We start from the raw sequence: 17,500 nt of genomic DNA, 5'->3' as shown, positions 1-17,500 counted from the left end.
TTTTTATCTCTTGTTTTCACCAGCTGTGGGTCCTGTTCGTTCGCATTTTATTGATCCCATTCTCTCTCTCGGCAAATACGTTCTTTATTTTTCCTATTTGTTAAAGGTGTGTAGCAAAGTAAAGAAGCGCGGTGTCCGATTCCGTGTCGCAATAACATAACCACGCGGATGGGCGTTCTTGTTACATATAGCGCAATAGAACACGTTATACGGGTAAGTAGTGTTTTTTCTTTCTTTCTTTCTTTTCTTGTTTATTGTTGGATAAATTAGTTGATAGTTATTTTTAATTAGTTCGACGTGTAAATCGTTCTCTCTCTCTCTCTCTCTCTCTCTCTCTCTCTCTCTCTGTCTCTCTCTCTCTCTCTCTCTCTCTCACTCTCTCTTCTTTTTTATCGTTTGATAAATTATTTGATATGTGTTTTTTTTAAGTAGTTCGCGCGTGAATAACGTGAATTTTTATTTTATTTTATTGTTTATTTATATCATTATTATTTTTTAAATTCCCAGATACTGTATTTAGCTGAGTTATTATGCATGGTTATAAATGCAGGTTGATTATGGTTTGTGATATTTGGTCACCTGTTATCACTCTTATTAGTGAAGGAAGGAGTGGCGAGCGGGGGCGCTTATGAGTGAGATATGAGTGAAAGGAAATGGAAGAAGAGAGAGAGAGAGTGAGAGAGAGTGAGTGAGAGAGAGAGAGAGAGAGAGAGAGAGAGAGAGAGAGAGAGAGAGAGAGAGAGAGAGAGAGGCAGAGAGAGAGAGAGAGAGAGAGAGAGAGAGGCAGAGCGGGAGAGAGAGCGAGAGAGAGAGCGAGAGAGAGAGCGAGAGAGAGAGCGAGAGAGAGAGAGAGAGAGAGAGAGAGAGAGAGAGAGAGAGAGAGAGAGAGAGAGAATAGGAGAGAAATAGAGAAGGGAAGGATTCGGATGAATTTAATACGCACGATAAAAATAGATGGGCGAATATCACACCCAGTATTTCGGGTGTAATTTATCTTGTTATCTCCGCCTACTTTTTCGGTTCTCACTTGATACCCCTGCCATCGTCGTCTTTATTATCATCTCTCTCTCTCTCTCTCTCTCTCTCTCTCTCTCTCTCTCTCTCTCTCTCTCTCTCTCTCTCTCTCTCTCTCTCTCTCTCTCTCTCTCTTCTCTCTCTCTCTCTCTCTCTCTCTCTCTCTCTCTCTCTCTCTCTCTCTCTCTCTCTCTCTCTCTCTCTCTCTCTCTCTCTCTCTCTCTCTCTCTCTCTCTCTCTCTCTCTCTCTCTCTCTCTCTCTCTCTCCCTCTCTCTCTCTCTCTCTCTCTCTCTCTCTCTCTCCCTCTCTCCCTCCCTCCCTCCCTCCCCCCTCCTCTCTCTCTCTCTGTCTGTCTGCCTCTCTCTCTCTCCCTCTCCCTCTCTCTCCTTCTCTCTCCCTCTCTCTTTTGGTGCGGTATCTTCCTGTCACGATATCAGACCAGCGGTGACTGCGTCCGTTTTCCGTGATCAAACATTGTGTTTCATGGAAGAATCAACCTTAAGACATATTGATGTATGCGTCGCCTCGTGTTTTCTTATGAAAGGTTTAAGATAGAATTAAAGTTCGATTTAAAAAAAGAAAAGAAAGTTCATATCAGGGTGAAAAGGTTTAAGAATTAAAGTTTGATTTTAAAAAAGGAAAAGAAAGTTCATATAAAGCTAAAAAGGTTTATAGAATTAAAGTTCGATTTAAAAAAGGAAAAGAAAGTTCCTATCAGGGTGAAAAGATAAAGCTATAAGTTTGATAAAAAAAAAAAAAAAAAAAAATCTTCGTTTCATATCGGGCTGATTTTTGCAATATTCATCCCTGCAATCGCAAGCAACTTATCACATCCTGTCCAAGAGTGGAAGCTGCTTGTTATTAAGAACACGTTGGTCAGTGTTGCAAGAATAGCGTCCTTGCCATCATCTTTTCAGGAATATTTGGTTTGTTTTTGTTTTTTTTTTTCCTTATTTTCTTTTCCTGCAAGTTCGTCTCCAAAGTGCTTGATCGATCCGAACTTCAATAAAAAAAAAGTAATGATGATAAAAAAAGTAGAGAGATGAGTGAATATATATGAAAATGGATAACAAAAGAAGAGAAACAGAGGCGAGGTCTATCAAGGACTCGTAGTAAGGCGTAGAATTTAGAGGTTGATGCTCATGGTCTGGGCGGGAGGGCGGGAGGGGGAGGGAGGGGGAGGGAGGGCGGGAGGGGGGCGAGCCGGAAGGGGGTATCTCGGGGGGGGCGCGGCCTGTGCGTGCAGTGTTAACCTTTTGGAATATATGTTTCTTTTTTCTCTTTCTTTTTCTTCTTCTTCTCTCTCTCTCTCTCTCTCTCTCTCTCTCTCTCTCTCTCTCTCTCTCTCTCTCTCTCTCTCTCTCTCTCTCTCTCTCTCTCTCTCTCTCTCTCTCTCTCTCTTCCTTATCCTTTCCCCTCTTCCCCTTCGTCTCCCTCTCCATCTTTTTCGTCTCCCTTTCCCTTCCCCTTCCTGCCTCCTGCTTCCCCTCTTCCTCTTTGCCATTTCCTCTCTCCTTCTCCCTTCACCTCCCTCTTCCTCCCTCCCTTCACCTCCCTCTTCCTCCCTCCCTTCACCTCCCTCTTCCTCCCTCCCTCCACTATAACGACTATAATCCAACATTTCGTAGTCTGATATTCGCTTTATGCAATGTAGGAGGACGAATAGACTGAGAGGAGAGGGTGTGGGAGAGTGCGTGTCTGCCCTTCTTTGATGGGAAGATCTTTAAAGTTGAGGTCGTTTGGGAAGATGCGTGACCTTAGCTGTCTTGTTTAGTGTGTGTGTGTGTGTGTGTGTGAGTTACAGTGAGAGAGAGAGAGAGAGGGAGGGAGAGGGAGGGAGGGAGAAAGAGAGAGAGAGGAGGGAGGGAAGGGAGAGAGAAAGAGAGAGGAGGGGGGAAGGCAGAGAGAGAGAGAGAGAGAAACAGACAGAGAGAGAGGGAGAGACAGACAGACAGACAGAGGGAGAGAGAGAGACAGACAGACAGAGAGAGGGGGGAGGCAGAGATAGATAGAGAGAGAGAGAGAGAGAGAGAGAGAGAGAGAGAGAGAGAGAGAGAGAGAGAGAGAGAGAGAGAGAGAGAGAGAGAGAGAGAGAGAGAGAATCCCATACTTCCACGGCTTCTAGTCAGGTGCTCAGGGTCACTCCTTTGTCATATGTTACAGGAAGTTTAGAAGTTTTTTTCTTTCTTTTTTTTTTCTTTGAGTTTCAGTAAAATGTATAGCTCTTGGATGGAATGAATATTGCATCAGAAGACGAAGGAATGCACTTCCACCTCGCAGACAACATCTGTCTGTCATTCATTCTATAAATCTATTTTTTTTTCTGTCTATGGATATATGTCTATCTATCTCTCTATATTTCTATTTCTGGATATATATGTGTCTGTGTATCTGTATATTAGATTATCTATCAATTTATCCTTCTTTTTATCCATCAAATAAACTATGCTGTGTATATATACGGGAATAGGTGGTATGATTTAAATGTAAAGAGAAATATGATAAAACCGATATAAGAGAACGAAAAGAGGGATAAAGATGAGGCCAAGAAAAGAGAAGAAAAGGAAATAACTTGAGAAGTGAATGAAAAATAAAATAACTGGGGAAATGGTTCAAACAGCAACGGTATTTGATCTGCCAAACAAACCTTGACTTGATACTCGCTGACGCTGCCTCAATACCTGAGCAATGCTGGTGGGTGGGACACCCGCGCCGCCCCCGCCCTCCCATACCCTCCCCCTACCCCCTCCCCAACTTCCCTACCCTTCCCCTACCCCCTCCCCCACTTCCCTACCCTCCCCCTACCCCCTCCCCCACTTCCCTACCCTTCCCCTACCCCCTCCCCACTTCCCTACCCCTTCCCCTACCCCCTCTCCCACTTCCCTACCCTTCCCCTACCCCCTCTCCCACTTCCTTACCCTTCCCCTACCCCCTCTCCCACTACCCTACCCTTCCCCTACCCCCTCCCACTTCCCTACCCTTCCCCTACCCCCTCCCCCACTTCCCTACCCTTCCCCTACCCCCTCTCCCACTTCCCTACCCTCTCCTCACCCCTTTCCCCAACCTTCTTCCCCCCTTTCTTACGCTCCCGCCACCCCCTTGCCCCACTTCCCTCCCCTTCCCCCATCCCTTTCCCCCCTTCCCTGCCCTTCCTCCACTCCCTTCCCTACCCTTCAACCTCCCTTCTATCCCCACTCTTCCCCTTCCCTCTTTCCTCCTTACCACCACCTTCCTCTCCCCCTTACCCTAGCTCCCACTCTTCACCCCCCCTTAGTACTTCGTGACACCCCCTAGTACTACGTGAAGGCCCCCCGTTATTGATTTGGGATAGTCACCCCCACCCCCTCCCTTAGGAACCGCCACCCCCTCCTTCCCTGCTGTCTCCGCCCCTTCTTGATGACGTCATTGTTTTAGTTGCCATGTGACCACTGTGTCTGTGGTTTAGTGTTGTCTGTGGCTGGAAGGCTCAGGTGTAAGCGTTGCGTGGGGGAGGAGGGGTGGCTGGGGGTGGGGGAGGAGGGGTGACTGGGGGTGGGGGAGGAGGGGTGGCTGGGGGTGGGGGGAGTAAATAGGTGAAGGAAAGGCGAGAAAGATTAGTGACGGGAGGAGAGAAGTAGTCTTGTCATCATTATCATTGTTAACATTTTCATTTTCATTATTGTTACTATTGCAGTTATCGTCATTGTTTTCTTTATCAGCAAAACCATTATTATTATCATTATTGTTATTATCATTATTGTTAATATTGTTGTCATCAATATCATTGTTATTATTTCCATTATTATCATTATTATTATTATTTTCATTATAGTTAGTATTATTGTCATCATTATTATTGTTATCTTTATTGCCATCATCATCGTCGCTGCCATCACTATTATCCTAATAACAGAGCAGCGGTTCCCGACCCTTTCTGTTGCGAGACGCCGGCCAATCTGCCATTATTCCCACGGTCCGCCAGGCAGGCCATCCTTTCACATTCAGTTATTACTAGATATGGATAGTGTAATAGTGCCGGCAGCTATAGATCAAGAACACTACATGGAAAGATTCCAATTTATTGACATGTGATAGACGATTGAATACAGGTACTGTAGGTGAGACAAAATCCAGTTTAAATCACAACTTACACACTGCTCCCATGGCCCCCGGAGAGGATCCCGCGAGCCCTGGGTCTGAAAGCCCTGCGACAGGCACGGAGGGGGACTTGGTGGCAGGAAGGTCCCAGGCGCCCGGAGTAAGCGAGAAACGAATAATAAGCTTTTTATTTTTTTCCTTGACTGGAGAGAATTGTGATGATAACAGCGATGATGAGAAAGGCAAAACTTGTCGTAGGAAACTGTATTTATGATAGTTATAGTCAGTGATCTCGATACTTGTAATAAGAGTAATAGTAGTAACGATAATAACGATACAGAAGTAACAGCTGTTATTTCGATGTCCTTCTGCCAAAAAAGGAAAGAGAAAAATGTGGTAAACCGGTAAGTAGAAAATAATTTTAATGATGATAACAGGAATGAAATGGAATAAACAATGATAAATATGATAATGAGGCTGATAGACAGTTATGACCACAGGATAAAAGCAATGATAATAAAGACTTACATAAACAGATATAACAAGCATTGGCCTTGATTCGTCTGACGAAAGAACACTTATTGACGTTCAGCTTGGCGACGCAGGTCTGGCGCCGTCGTGCGTGTCCTGCAGATGACAGCCTGGAGGACACTCTGCCAGCGCCGCGAGAACATTTACAATCTCTCTTTTTCATTATTATCTCTGTCGTCGTTATGTGTGGACGTGCGTATATGGACACACGTCATCGGAGAGTTTGTAGACTTGCGCAAAATGGGAAATCGTCCGGAGTTGGTTTTGAATTTAGGTCGATTTTCGTGTGAATTGGCGTGGGATTTCTAAAAGCGCATGAGTTCTGAAAGAAAATGTTAGCTCACCTCTCTCTCTCTATCTATCTCTATCTCTCCCTCCTCTTCCATCCTCCCTCTCCCTCTTTCCACCTCTCCCAACCCTCTTTCCCTGTGCATCTCCCTCTCCCTATCCCACACCTTCTTTCCTCTTCTCCCTCTCCCTATCCCACACCTTCTTTCCTCTTCTCCCTCTCCCTATCCCACACCTTCTTTCCTCTTCTCCCTCTCCTTATCCCCCACCCTCTTTCCTCCTCTCCCTCTCCCTATCCCCCACCCTCTTTCCTCCTCTCCCTCTCCCTATCCCACACCTTCTTTCCTCTTCTCCCTCTCCTTATCCCCCACCCTCTTTCCTCCTCTCCCTCTCCCTATCCCCCACCCTCTTTCCTCCTCTCCCTCTCCTTCCCTAACTCCCTCTTCCTCTTCCTCCCTTCTCTTAACAAATGGAGCAGTCCAAATTGCTTCACACAAAATGCGGTCAGAATAACAGGTAATTGCCTTTGTTGATCATCAGCGTTGCAGCTTACGAGAAAGTTTAAGTCGTGAATGTCGGTCATCAACAGAAGATATTTTTAGGTCTGTGTGATTTTTTTCGCTTTTTTTTTTTTTTTAGAAGGGAAGCGGGTAGGTTAGGGAGGGAGGGAGAGAGAGAGAGAGAGAGAGAGAGAGAGAGAGAGAGAGAGAGAGAGAGAGAGAGAGAGAGAGAGAGAGAGAGAGAAAGAGAGAGAGAGAGAGGGGGGGGGGGCGATAGTAAGAGGTTCATTAATTAAAAGAGGTTTATTGAACCGCTCGACAACACCACCACCAGAAAATCATCTTTTATTATTGCCATTGTCATCCAGTTGTTGATAATGTTACAATGCTAAAGTCAGGGTTTAAAGCGAGTACGCTTCCGGTGGCGACGAAAGTTCTTAGAAACAGATAGATAAAGAATTATAGTTACCTGCTCACGAGGACTTCTAATCCCGCAGGTGTTCGTGGAGAGCCACTCCCTGTAAGGCATCGCTCCTTGGATGCTCTCTCTGTTTCTTTCTTTCTCTCCCTCTCTCTATCTATCTCTGTCTATTTGTCTCTCTCCGCGTGTGTGTGTGTGTGTGATGTTTATAGGAATATCGTCTATTCTGCGCAGAATATTTTAGAATGTTTGCGCAATATAAGCAGCAAAGTGCGAGGAAGTGTGTCGGATGAGAATGTTTTGGATGGTGTGTGATCTTATTTTTTTACCTTCTCTCTCTCTCTATCTCTCCTTTTTCTTTCATGTGTGTTTTTCTTTTCGTCATCAAGTCAAAATCCCTTTTTATTCCACCATTCACCCGCCATGACACATTTTCTCGTTTCCAAATTTCTGGCCAAGTGTTTGTCTTCCGCGCGTGATCAAGGTGTCAACATGGCTTTCTTGTTGATATTTTGAGTTGCAATTCTTTGCTTTTACTAATTCTTCGTTACTGGTTGATTTGAATTGCTGATGTTTGTTATATGTTTATTTTTTCATGTTTTACTTTATTTATTTCTTATTTTGTTTAGTTATTATTATTGTTGCTTTTGGGATTAATATCGGTGAAAATGTTGTGATTGTAGTGATTATATAGAAAATTTATTGTTGGTTTTGTTATTGTTAAATTTTAGAAGCTGAAACACACACACACACACACACACACACACACACACACACACACACACACACACACACACACACACATATATATATATATATATATATATATATATATATATATATATATATATATATATATACATATATATATATATATATATATATATATATATATATATATATATATATATATATATAATGATCACAATATTATATGATTTAACAAGGGTAACGAAAACGAGCAATAAGGATATCGATTGATTTATGATGATGGTTTATGCCGAACAAACTCCTTTTAATAATAAGTTCTATAACCATTTCAATGCTTATTTATTGTTTAGTCTGTAACGATGCGCTCTGCTCTCCTTTTTTTCTATTTTGAGCTGAGGATTCCGTGTCAAAATAGTTGTGTTTTGTTTTTGTTAGAAATAGGAAGAAATGCTTGCACACACACTCATACAGGCACATGCACAGAGAGAGAGAGAGAGAGAGAGAGAGAGAGAGAGAGAGAGAGAGAGAGAGAGAGAGAGAGAGAGAGAGAGAGAGAGAGAGAGATTCATATATATATATATATATATATATATATATATATATATATATATGTGTGTGTGTGTGTGTGTGTGTGTGTGTGTGTGTGTGTGTGTGTGTGTGTGTGTGTGTGTGTGTGAGTGTGTGTGTGTGTACTTATATTCATAGAAAGAGAGAGAGAGAGAGAGAGAAACAAAAAGAAAAGAGAGAGACAGACAGACACACAGAGCCTCGATTGAATCTATCCAGATTTCTACCTCAGTAATGACGTCACAGTATCATCATAGAACCAATTTATAGTCCCAAAATTAATGCTAGAAAATGATTGCACCACAATCTCTCACTTAGAATTCTACATAGGTTCAATAGATGGCGCTTGTTTAGAATATTTTACCTCTCAATTAATAGTCCTCTTACAAAAAATAATACATTGGTTCAGTACAGAATGCTCATCGGCTCAATAGATGGCGCTCGTTAAGAAGTTCCTGCGTTGACTGAATAGATGGTGCTTTTTCGGAAATGTGTATATTGACTCAAAAGATGGCATTTATTTATTTTATTTTATTTTATTTATTTATTTATTTTGTTTTTTATTTTATTTATTTATTTATTATTATTATTATTTTATTATTTTTTTTTTTGTAATGCCAACATCGACTCAGTAGATGGTGCTAGTTTGGAAATGCCTACGTCAGTTCAATAAATGGCGCTGGTTCGGAAATTTATACATTAGCTCAATAGATAACGCTTTTGGAAATAGGTAAGTCGACTCAATAGATGCTACTCTTTCGGAAAATTCTACATTAACTCAATAGATGGCGCTCGTTCAGAGATTCGTACATCGACTCAATAGATGGCGCTGTTTCGGTAATTTCTACGTCGACTCAATAGATGGGAATCGTACGAAAACTTTTACATTGATTCAATACATGGCGCTCGTTCGAAATTTTCTACTTTGATTCAATAGATAGCGCTCTATCGGAAAGTTCAATTTTGACTCAATAGATGGCGCTCTTTTGGGGAGTTCAATTTCGACTCAATAGATGGCGGTCTTTTGGAGAGTTCAATTTCGACTCAATAGATGGCGCTCTTTTGAGAAGTTTAATTTCGACTCAATAGATGGCGCTCTTTTGGAAAGTTCAATTTCGATTCAATAAATGGCACTCTTCCGGTAAGTTCAATTTCGACTCAATAGATGGCGCTCTTTTAAAAAGTTCAATTCCGACTCAATAGATGGCGCTCTTTTGGAAAGTTCAATTTCGACTCTAGATGGCGCTCTTTCGGAGTTTATTTTTGACTCAATAGATGGCGCTCTTTTGGAAAGTTCAATTTCGACTCAATAGATGGCGCTCTTTTGGATAGTTCAATTTCGACTCAATAGATGGCGCTTTTGGAAAGTTCAATTTCGACTCAATAGATGGCACTCTTTCGGAGTTTATTTTTGACTCAATAGATGGCGCTCTTTTGGAAAGTTCAATTTCGACTCAATAGATGGTGCTCTTTTAGAAAGTTCAATTTTGACTCAATAGATGGCGCTCTTTTGGATAGTTCAATTTCGACTCAATAGATGGCGCTTTTGGAAAGTTCAATTTCGACTCAATAGATGGCGCTCTTTTGGAAAGTTTATTTTTTACTCAATAGATGGCGCTTTTGGAAAGTTCAATTTCGACTCAATAGATGGCGCTTTTGGAAAGTTCAATTTTGACTCAATAGATGGCGCTCTTTTGGGAAGTTCAATTTCGACTCAATAGATGGCGCTCTTTCATTAAGTTTATTTTTTACTCAATAGATGGCGCTTTTGGAAAGTTCAATTTCGACTCAATAGATGGCGCTCTTTCATTAAGTTTATTTTTTACTCAATAGATGGCGCTTTTGGAAAGTTCAATTTCGACTCAATAGATGGCGCTCTTTCATTAAGTTTATTGTTTACTCAATAGATGGCGCTTTCGGAAAGTTCAATTTCGACTCAATAGATGGCGCTCTTTCATTAAGTTTATTTTTTACTCAATAGATGGCGCTTTTGGAAAGTTCAATTTCGACTCAATAGATGGCGCTCTTTTGGAAAGTTTATTTTTTACTCAATAGATGGCGTTTTTGGAAAGTTCAATTTCGACTCAATAGATGGCGCTCTTTTGGAAAGTTTATTTTTTACTCAATAGATGGCGCTTTTGGAAAGTTCAATTTCGACTCAATAGATGGCGCTCTTTTGGAAAGTTTATTTTTTACTCAATAGATGGCGCTCTTTTGGAAAGTTCAATTTTTGACTCAATAATTGGCGCTCTTTCGGATAGTTCAATTTCGACTCAATAGATGGCGCTTGTTCGAAAATAACGCATCATTTTTTTTTTCATTCAAAAAAATACAGGTTCTCCCTTCCGTGTTTATCCTTCCGTGTATTAGAAAGTTTGCTGTTCTACGAGTGCTTGGATGTAGGCCTATGAGATTTTATTTTCTGTAATTTCTTAAAATTGACAAGAAAGAGAGCGTGGAGCTTGTAAGTAATATTATACCTTTGCCTGTGACTGTTTTTATACATTGTTTGATTATTGCAAATTTTGGGTATGTAGATCTTACTTTTTTTTTCCTTTGTACTTTGGCTTATGCTTTCGCGTCGTTATGACATCGCATATCATTAATCAGTCAGCATCAAAATCATCATCATCATCATCATCATCATCATCATCATCATCATCATCATCATCATCATCATCATCATCATCATCATCATCATCATCATCATCATCATCATCATCATCATCATCATCACCATCATCATCATATCATCATCATATCATCATCATATCATCATCATCATCATCATATCATCATCATCAATCATCATATCATCATCATCAATCATCATATCATCATCATCAATCATCATCAATCATCATCAATTGACATTATCATCATCTTCAATCACATATCAATCAACGGTATTATTGAGATGCAATTAACATCAATGGAGAATCATTCAACATCAATTGACTTAATTGACATCAATTGACATATCAGTCGACATCATCAAATATCAACGTCATCAACTTCGTCAATCAGGATCAATCAGTATAATTGAATATTGGTCGTTGTCAATCATTGCTATTTTAATCTTTTGCCGCAGTTATATATTGTAGCAAGATGAATGCTCTTTTTTTTCTTTTTCCTTTTTAATTTATGATATTTTTGATAGTTTACTTGATGTATTTGGTTAATCTTCGCAGCCAAATCTTCTAGCACAAAGCTAGAGCAAGTTGAAGGTGATGTTCTTGTAGAGACAAAGAGTTGTAGTCGCTGGTGCGAAAAACGTGTAGATGCAAGCGGAGACAACATGAATAAAGGAAAATGATTGCGGAAAGCGCCACTCACAGCCTAGATCCCCTTGGTGTTCCCGACTTTCAGCTCTGTCTTGCCATACCGAGAAATATTTGCGGAGGGGCTTTGGGGATCGGAGCACCCCATCAACCCTTCCCGCGAGTAGAATGGCATGATATGTCACGGCAACTTTGATGGCTGAATAGATTTTATGATGTGGAATTATGGATGTAGTCTCTGACGAGTCCTAATTTACTGATAAATCACTGACGGGCTTCATCTGGTCGGAATACACATGGTGAAGGTTTGTTGGCCTTTGCCAGAGTGCGCGTGGTGTAGAGATGATGATCATTGCTCAAGTCACAATATATGTCTTTTGGAAGGCAAAGGTGAAGACAGGTAAAAGTTTACCACCCCACAACTTTGATTCGGCAATCTTGGGCGATTTACTGGGAAGCTTTAATGCACAAACAACTACAACACTCACTGTATGAATCTTTAATCACTTTCCTTGGGTCCCCGCAGTTTCTCCCTTGCTGGTGCGGTACTTTTGTATGTGTGATTAATCTTTACAGTACAGAAGCACTCGCCAGAGACTAATCCCCAACTCCACATTAAAATTTATTCATCAGTCTAAGTTGCTGTGACCGGGCGTGCCCGACGACTCAATGGGAGGATTGATGGAGGGGCTCTGCCTCCCAACAAACATTGTTTTCACTTTATATACACGGCAAGATAGAGCTAAAATTCAGGAACACCGAATTGATTTTGGCTGAGAGTGGTGCTTTCCCTGATCTCTTATCCTCATTTTTGGTGATATCATTTGTGTCGGCAGATTATATGTTGTACTGACAACTACAACTTTTTTACCTCTACAAGAACATCATATTCAATTTGACCAAACTTAGTGTGTCCTTTACCATAAAGATTAACTGTACACATGCACTCAAGCTCACTCCCTAGACTGCCTTTATTTTTTAGATCTTTTCTCTCTTAGGTGGTCCTTGAAAACATCAGAATGGGTTCCAAAGGCGTGTTTGCATTGCTGTTCATTACAGTCCTGAATAGCAATCACCTTGCAAAGGTATCTGCTGCCACCTCTTCTGGGGCTGCGCTGAGTGAGACAGTAAATGGCGGCACGAAGACAGGAGAATGCGCATATGCTGACTCTCATGGAAAGCAGATTAAGGTTGGTCCCTCCCCCTCCCTCTTTCCTCTCCTATCTGGGGATTATATATCTTTGTGACCCAAAGAATTATATTCCTCAAAATTAAAAATACAATCCAAAATATATCTTTGTATTGTAATATATTCCAGTCATATTATGTATTGTATTTTGGTAATGTATTTGAAAATTCTAGGTATGTATTTAGGGACGTAATATTAGATACGTATTTTATATTACCAGTATATTCATGGGTTTTGAGAATGGATTTTTTGGTCTTTGGAGTATATTTTGGAATGTAGTTATTTCGGGTGTATTGTGTTTAAAAGAAATGTTTCTAGCTACTGCATTATTTTTATAGGTTTTGGAAACATTTTTCTGATTAGGCAATAGCTCTTTTTGTTTATTTGGACCATGTTTCCCGCTTTGGCAATGTAATTTGAGGGTTTGATAACATAGTTTTAGGCTCTGCAAATATATGTAAAGGGCATTTTAAGATAGTAAGGGTTGATTAAAATTGAATTGGGTGTAAAAATAGTTTTTTTGTGATATCTTTTAGGGTAAGTGATAGACCCATTCATTAAATAAATGATAATGGCTGCCAAAAAGCTTAGGGATTAATGTGTTTTGTCAACCCTTAGCTCAGAGTTTCTCAAGGCACTCACTTCTTATTCTGCTTAAAAAGTTCTTTTGAGAGTCACGGATGAATATTTGTTTAGCTAACACTCCAAAGAATGTGAATGTCTGTCTGTCTCTCCCATCCCTACTACTTTTTCTACAGATCAGTTACACAGAGTCTGCCTCAGGGGAAGTAACAATAACTTCTGGCAGTGGGTACACTGGAAATGGCAAAGAGGAACTCCGCAAGTGCCGAGAGGCGGCTGAACAGGCACAGAAGGAAGCAGAGAAGGCTGTTGAAGAACACATGAAATCCATCACTGACATGAACTCTGATATCAAGAAGCAGCACGAGAATTTGGAGAAAACTATGAGGGATCTTAATGCACAGGTGGGCGCTGGTGGGGGAGTAGGTCGGGTTGGTAGTGGGAATGTGCTGCTGATGCTGGCCGTCTTCCTCTCCTCATGGATGACACGATTTGTGTCCCTTTAAGAATGGGGTAGGGCCTCTATGAGAAGTGGCCTGCCTGCCTGTTCACTCGCCTGTCCACTGGCACTGCATGCAGAGTTGCACCATGGTATCGCAGGGCAATGAGGGGGCCTGCAATTTGCATTTTTTGATTGTGAAATTAACAAAAAAAAAATTAAGGTATCAGTCTCTTCTTTCTCCTATCTCCAATAAGAAATGGAAATATGATTGGAAATCGAAAAATTATTAATAGTAGAATTTTTTTATTCTTTTTATTTTTCATTTTAGAAGAAGAATAAAAAGCATAAAAATCAGGCCAGTAAGAAAGCTGATCAGAAACTCTCTGTTTATTTCATGCTTAGTCACTTATGCCTTCAGATTCCTTATAACTGAATGTATAATCAGTTGTTCATTATAAGAAGGTGTCACATAGAGATAAACAGAGAAAGATACAATGTGCCTCAATAATTGATTTGTCCATGAACATGATTTTAGATTAGGGTTGTTACATCATATAGTACCTCATTTGTGAAAGGGAGTGACAAGTGATCAAGAGCTTTAATCGTGGTTTTCTTACTCTTTTGCTGGTTAGGTTGTATGTCTCTTGTTATGTGGTATGACTGTGTATGAAACAGGGTTGTTCATATATATTCCAGTGTGATTGATAAGTTATATTTCCAGCTAACAAGCTTATATATCATTTATTAGCTTACTAGTTCTATTGTATTGGAATTTCACAATTGTAATCTCGAGAGTATTTGTATTTATATATTTATTTAGCCAAATTAGTTGTGATAACTTGAAATTAGCTGTTCTACAATGTAAACCAAAGAAAAATATTGTAGATACATGATTTTTTCTTCAGGCAGTGCCTGTTTTTTCCTTTTGAAAGGCAAGAAGACAGTAACAAAAGGCATCTTTTCCGGTGGCACTTAGGGTGTCGTGAAACGCGTCGCGACTCCAAAAACTGTCTCGTGATCAGAGGTGAGACAGGCCTCTAAGCTCCGCCTATTTCTGTGATGTAATGGGAATGATCGCGGTTGACAGCTTGCCATTTTACTGCACTGGTTATTTTTCCGACAGGTACATAGTATTTTGGAATATGATATCCAAGATGGCTTTTGATATCTTATGGTGGGTAGTGCGGTTTTATAGATATCCAATATAAGTACGAATATGCATAAAATATCCGAAGTAGGAGGATTGCATCTGGGAATCAATTAAAGTTAACTGTCTGCTCGATTCCTGTCGCGCAAGAGGTGTCGCGTTTCCCGTAACCACTAGAAAAGATGCCTAAAGTTTGGATAAGAAACCAAAGAAGGGTGCAAGGTATGTTGCAATACAGATTTTGTAAAGAGGAAAAAAACACATCAAAGGAAAAAACAATGTAAATAGATTTTCTAATACTGACATTTTTTTAACAAATTTCACAAAATGGAAGGTTCTCCTAATAGACTTCACATTTTGATATTTGGTAGACAAATCTTGCAGAAGAGGAGTTCACCTTTTTATATGGAAACATCAGACTCAAATCACCAGATACATTATATATAAGGCTTTTAATATTATCATCACTAAGGATGTAATTACACAAGAATTTACCTTTATTACCAATAGTTAAACTTCTTGCAAAGAAAAGAATTTAGCTTTATTTTCCATATGTTATTTCTCAGATGTCACAAAAACAAATGACCAACAAGATTTTGAGATTCATCATGCTACACAGCAAAATAATTGCTAAATATATTAATCCAAGTTAATTGCAGGAGTTCAATTTGAAGGTAGCAACAAACAAATTATTTAAAGCGAGGAAAGTAGGCAGAGTTTTTTTGAAAATCTTTTATCCTTTTGTGTGACAGATTCACCTTGTTTGTGCTATGAAGCCTGTGTTCACAATACCCTGAGCAGCTAACTTTTTAACAGCTATTAACTGTTACATATACAAATGATGCATGCACCTTCATATTAACCATTTTAAATTTTTTTATAGTGTTGTAATTGACAACCCTAGGTATTTAAGCTTCAAATTTTTTATACATTTAACATGTAAGATAATAATGGTATTCCTTGTAGTTTCCATGCCATTTTCTTATATTTAGAGTTTAATTATGAGAAATATGAAGTCTTACAATCTCGGAGAAACACACATTTCCCTTTTTTTTTTTTTTTTTTTTTTTAGATATTAAAAGTATCTCTTCAGCATATACCTGAGCAGCATATGAATGTGCTGTTGGATAGTTTTGCTTTTATCACTTACATTACACACTGCTTTTGTTATCTATTAAAGCTAGCTAACTTGTAAGTGCTTTCCATTGTTGGTGGGAACACATAATGATCTCTAGTTTTTAATGGCTCCACAAGAAGTCGACACCGAAGACTCAATTGATAGACCTCCAGAGCCTCACTTACTCTCAGCTTTCACTGAGTGTCTGGGATTTATTATTTTACTTTAAATATTAATAGTACTTTAGATGTGCAGCTCAGAAGAATATTTCTTCACATAGAGGAAAGGGAGCAGTATATGAGATAAGTAGTTTTCAGGAATTTCTTTTATTTTTAATGCCATTGACATTGATCCTGTTATTGATATTATTGACATTATGATTATCATTACAATGTTGTTAAAAATTTCTAATAGCAATGAAGAATTAAACGATATTTTTTAAAAATCAAGGAGAAGCGTATACAGCTGAGGTAGATTGGACTAATAACTAAGCACTTGTGGAATCATTAGTGTATGATTATGATTAGATACAAATGCATTAAAATGATATGATATTGCACCAATGCTTGTGGTACTGTCCTGTAGATAACATTGTAGCAAGCGCATGGTTCCATTCTCCCTGGGGTGTTAGCTTAGAGAGGGAATGGATGTAATATCCTTTCTTGTGAGTAAAGGAATTACATACGCAAATGTTATATCACTTATCATTTAGTGTAATCATCTGTTTTTCTTTTTTGGCGTAGTTTATATTTGTTTTCCTGCTTAGCATTTCTCCATCATTCTCTTCCATTTCTCTGTCTCCTTTCCTCTGTTTGTGTGCCCGCTCACACAGGAAATTTATTCACAGATGATTCTTTTATTTATTAAAGAAGATGCTGTTTAGTTTCAGGAAATTTATTCACAGACGATTCTTTAATTCATCAAAGAAGATGCTGTTTAGTTTCTGCATGCCTTGTCTCTTTGAAATATGTTTTTTGACTATACATGCCCCAAATGTTATTTCATGATTTTTTAATCATTTGTGTATTATTTATTTTCTTATCTTAATTTTTTTTCTATACAAAAGAAATTTCCTTGGATATGAAAGAGAAAATGCTGTATCCCCCCCCCTCCCAATTCTCTATCTCTCTCTCTCTCTCTCACTCTCCCTCTCTCTTTCTCTTTCTCTTTCTCTTTCTCGGCCTCTCTCTCTCTCATTCTCTCTCTCATTCTCCCTCTCCCTCTCATTCTCCCTCTCCTCTCATTCTCCCTCTCCCTCCCTCTCTCCCTTCCCTCCCTCTCCCTCCCTCTCTCCCTCTCTCCTCCCTCCCTCTCTCCCTCCCTCCCTCTCTCCCTCTCCCTCCTCCCTCCTCTCCCTCCCTCTCTCTCCCTCTCTCCTTCCCTCTCTCCCTCTCCTCCCTCTCTCTCCCTCTCCCTCCCTCTCTCCCTCTTCCTCCCTCTCCCCCTCCCTCCCTCTCTCTCCCTCTCTCCCTCTCCCTCCCTCTCTCTCCTCTCCCTCCCTTCCTTTCTCCCTCCCTCCCTCCTTCCCTCTCTCTCTCTCTCTCTCTCTCTCTCTCTCTCTCTCTCTCTCTCTCTCTCTCTCTCTCTCTCTCTCTCTCTCTCTCTCTCTCTCTCTCTCTCTCTCTCTCTCTC

The 17,500-nt window shown here is 40.0% G+C and overlaps 1 protein-coding gene across 3 annotated transcripts in view; it reads left to right on the top strand.

Annotated features, from left to right (window-relative positions):
* The window catches only part of LOC113803661 (uncharacterized), a 36,407-nt gene that overhangs the window by 566 nt on the left and 18,341 nt on the right, over positions 1–17,500 (top strand). Inside the window, exons 1-3 of one of the 3 annotated variants that reach the window (XM_070116202.1) lie at positions 154–213; positions 12,390–12,581; positions 13,339–13,566. In XM_070116202.1, coding sequence (XP_069972303.1) covers positions 169–213; positions 12,390–12,581; positions 13,339–13,566 — 465 coding nt within the window. In that variant the 5' untranslated portion in view covers positions 154–168. Of the gene's footprint in view, positions 1–153; positions 214–10,294; positions 10,575–12,389; positions 12,582–13,338; positions 13,567–17,500 lie in introns of those variants that run through there. The other 2 variants (XM_070116204.1, XM_070116203.1) reach the window with 2 other exon arrangements.

The sequence above is a fragment of the Penaeus vannamei genome, chromosome 38, assembly GCF_042767895.1.
Source record: "Penaeus vannamei isolate JL-2024 chromosome 38, ASM4276789v1, whole genome shotgun sequence".
Lineage (NCBI taxonomy): Eukaryota > Metazoa > Arthropoda > Malacostraca > Decapoda > Penaeidae > Penaeus > Penaeus vannamei.
The sequence above is the reverse complement of the archived record's forward strand: the minus strand, read 5'-3'. Positions and strand labels throughout refer to the sequence as shown.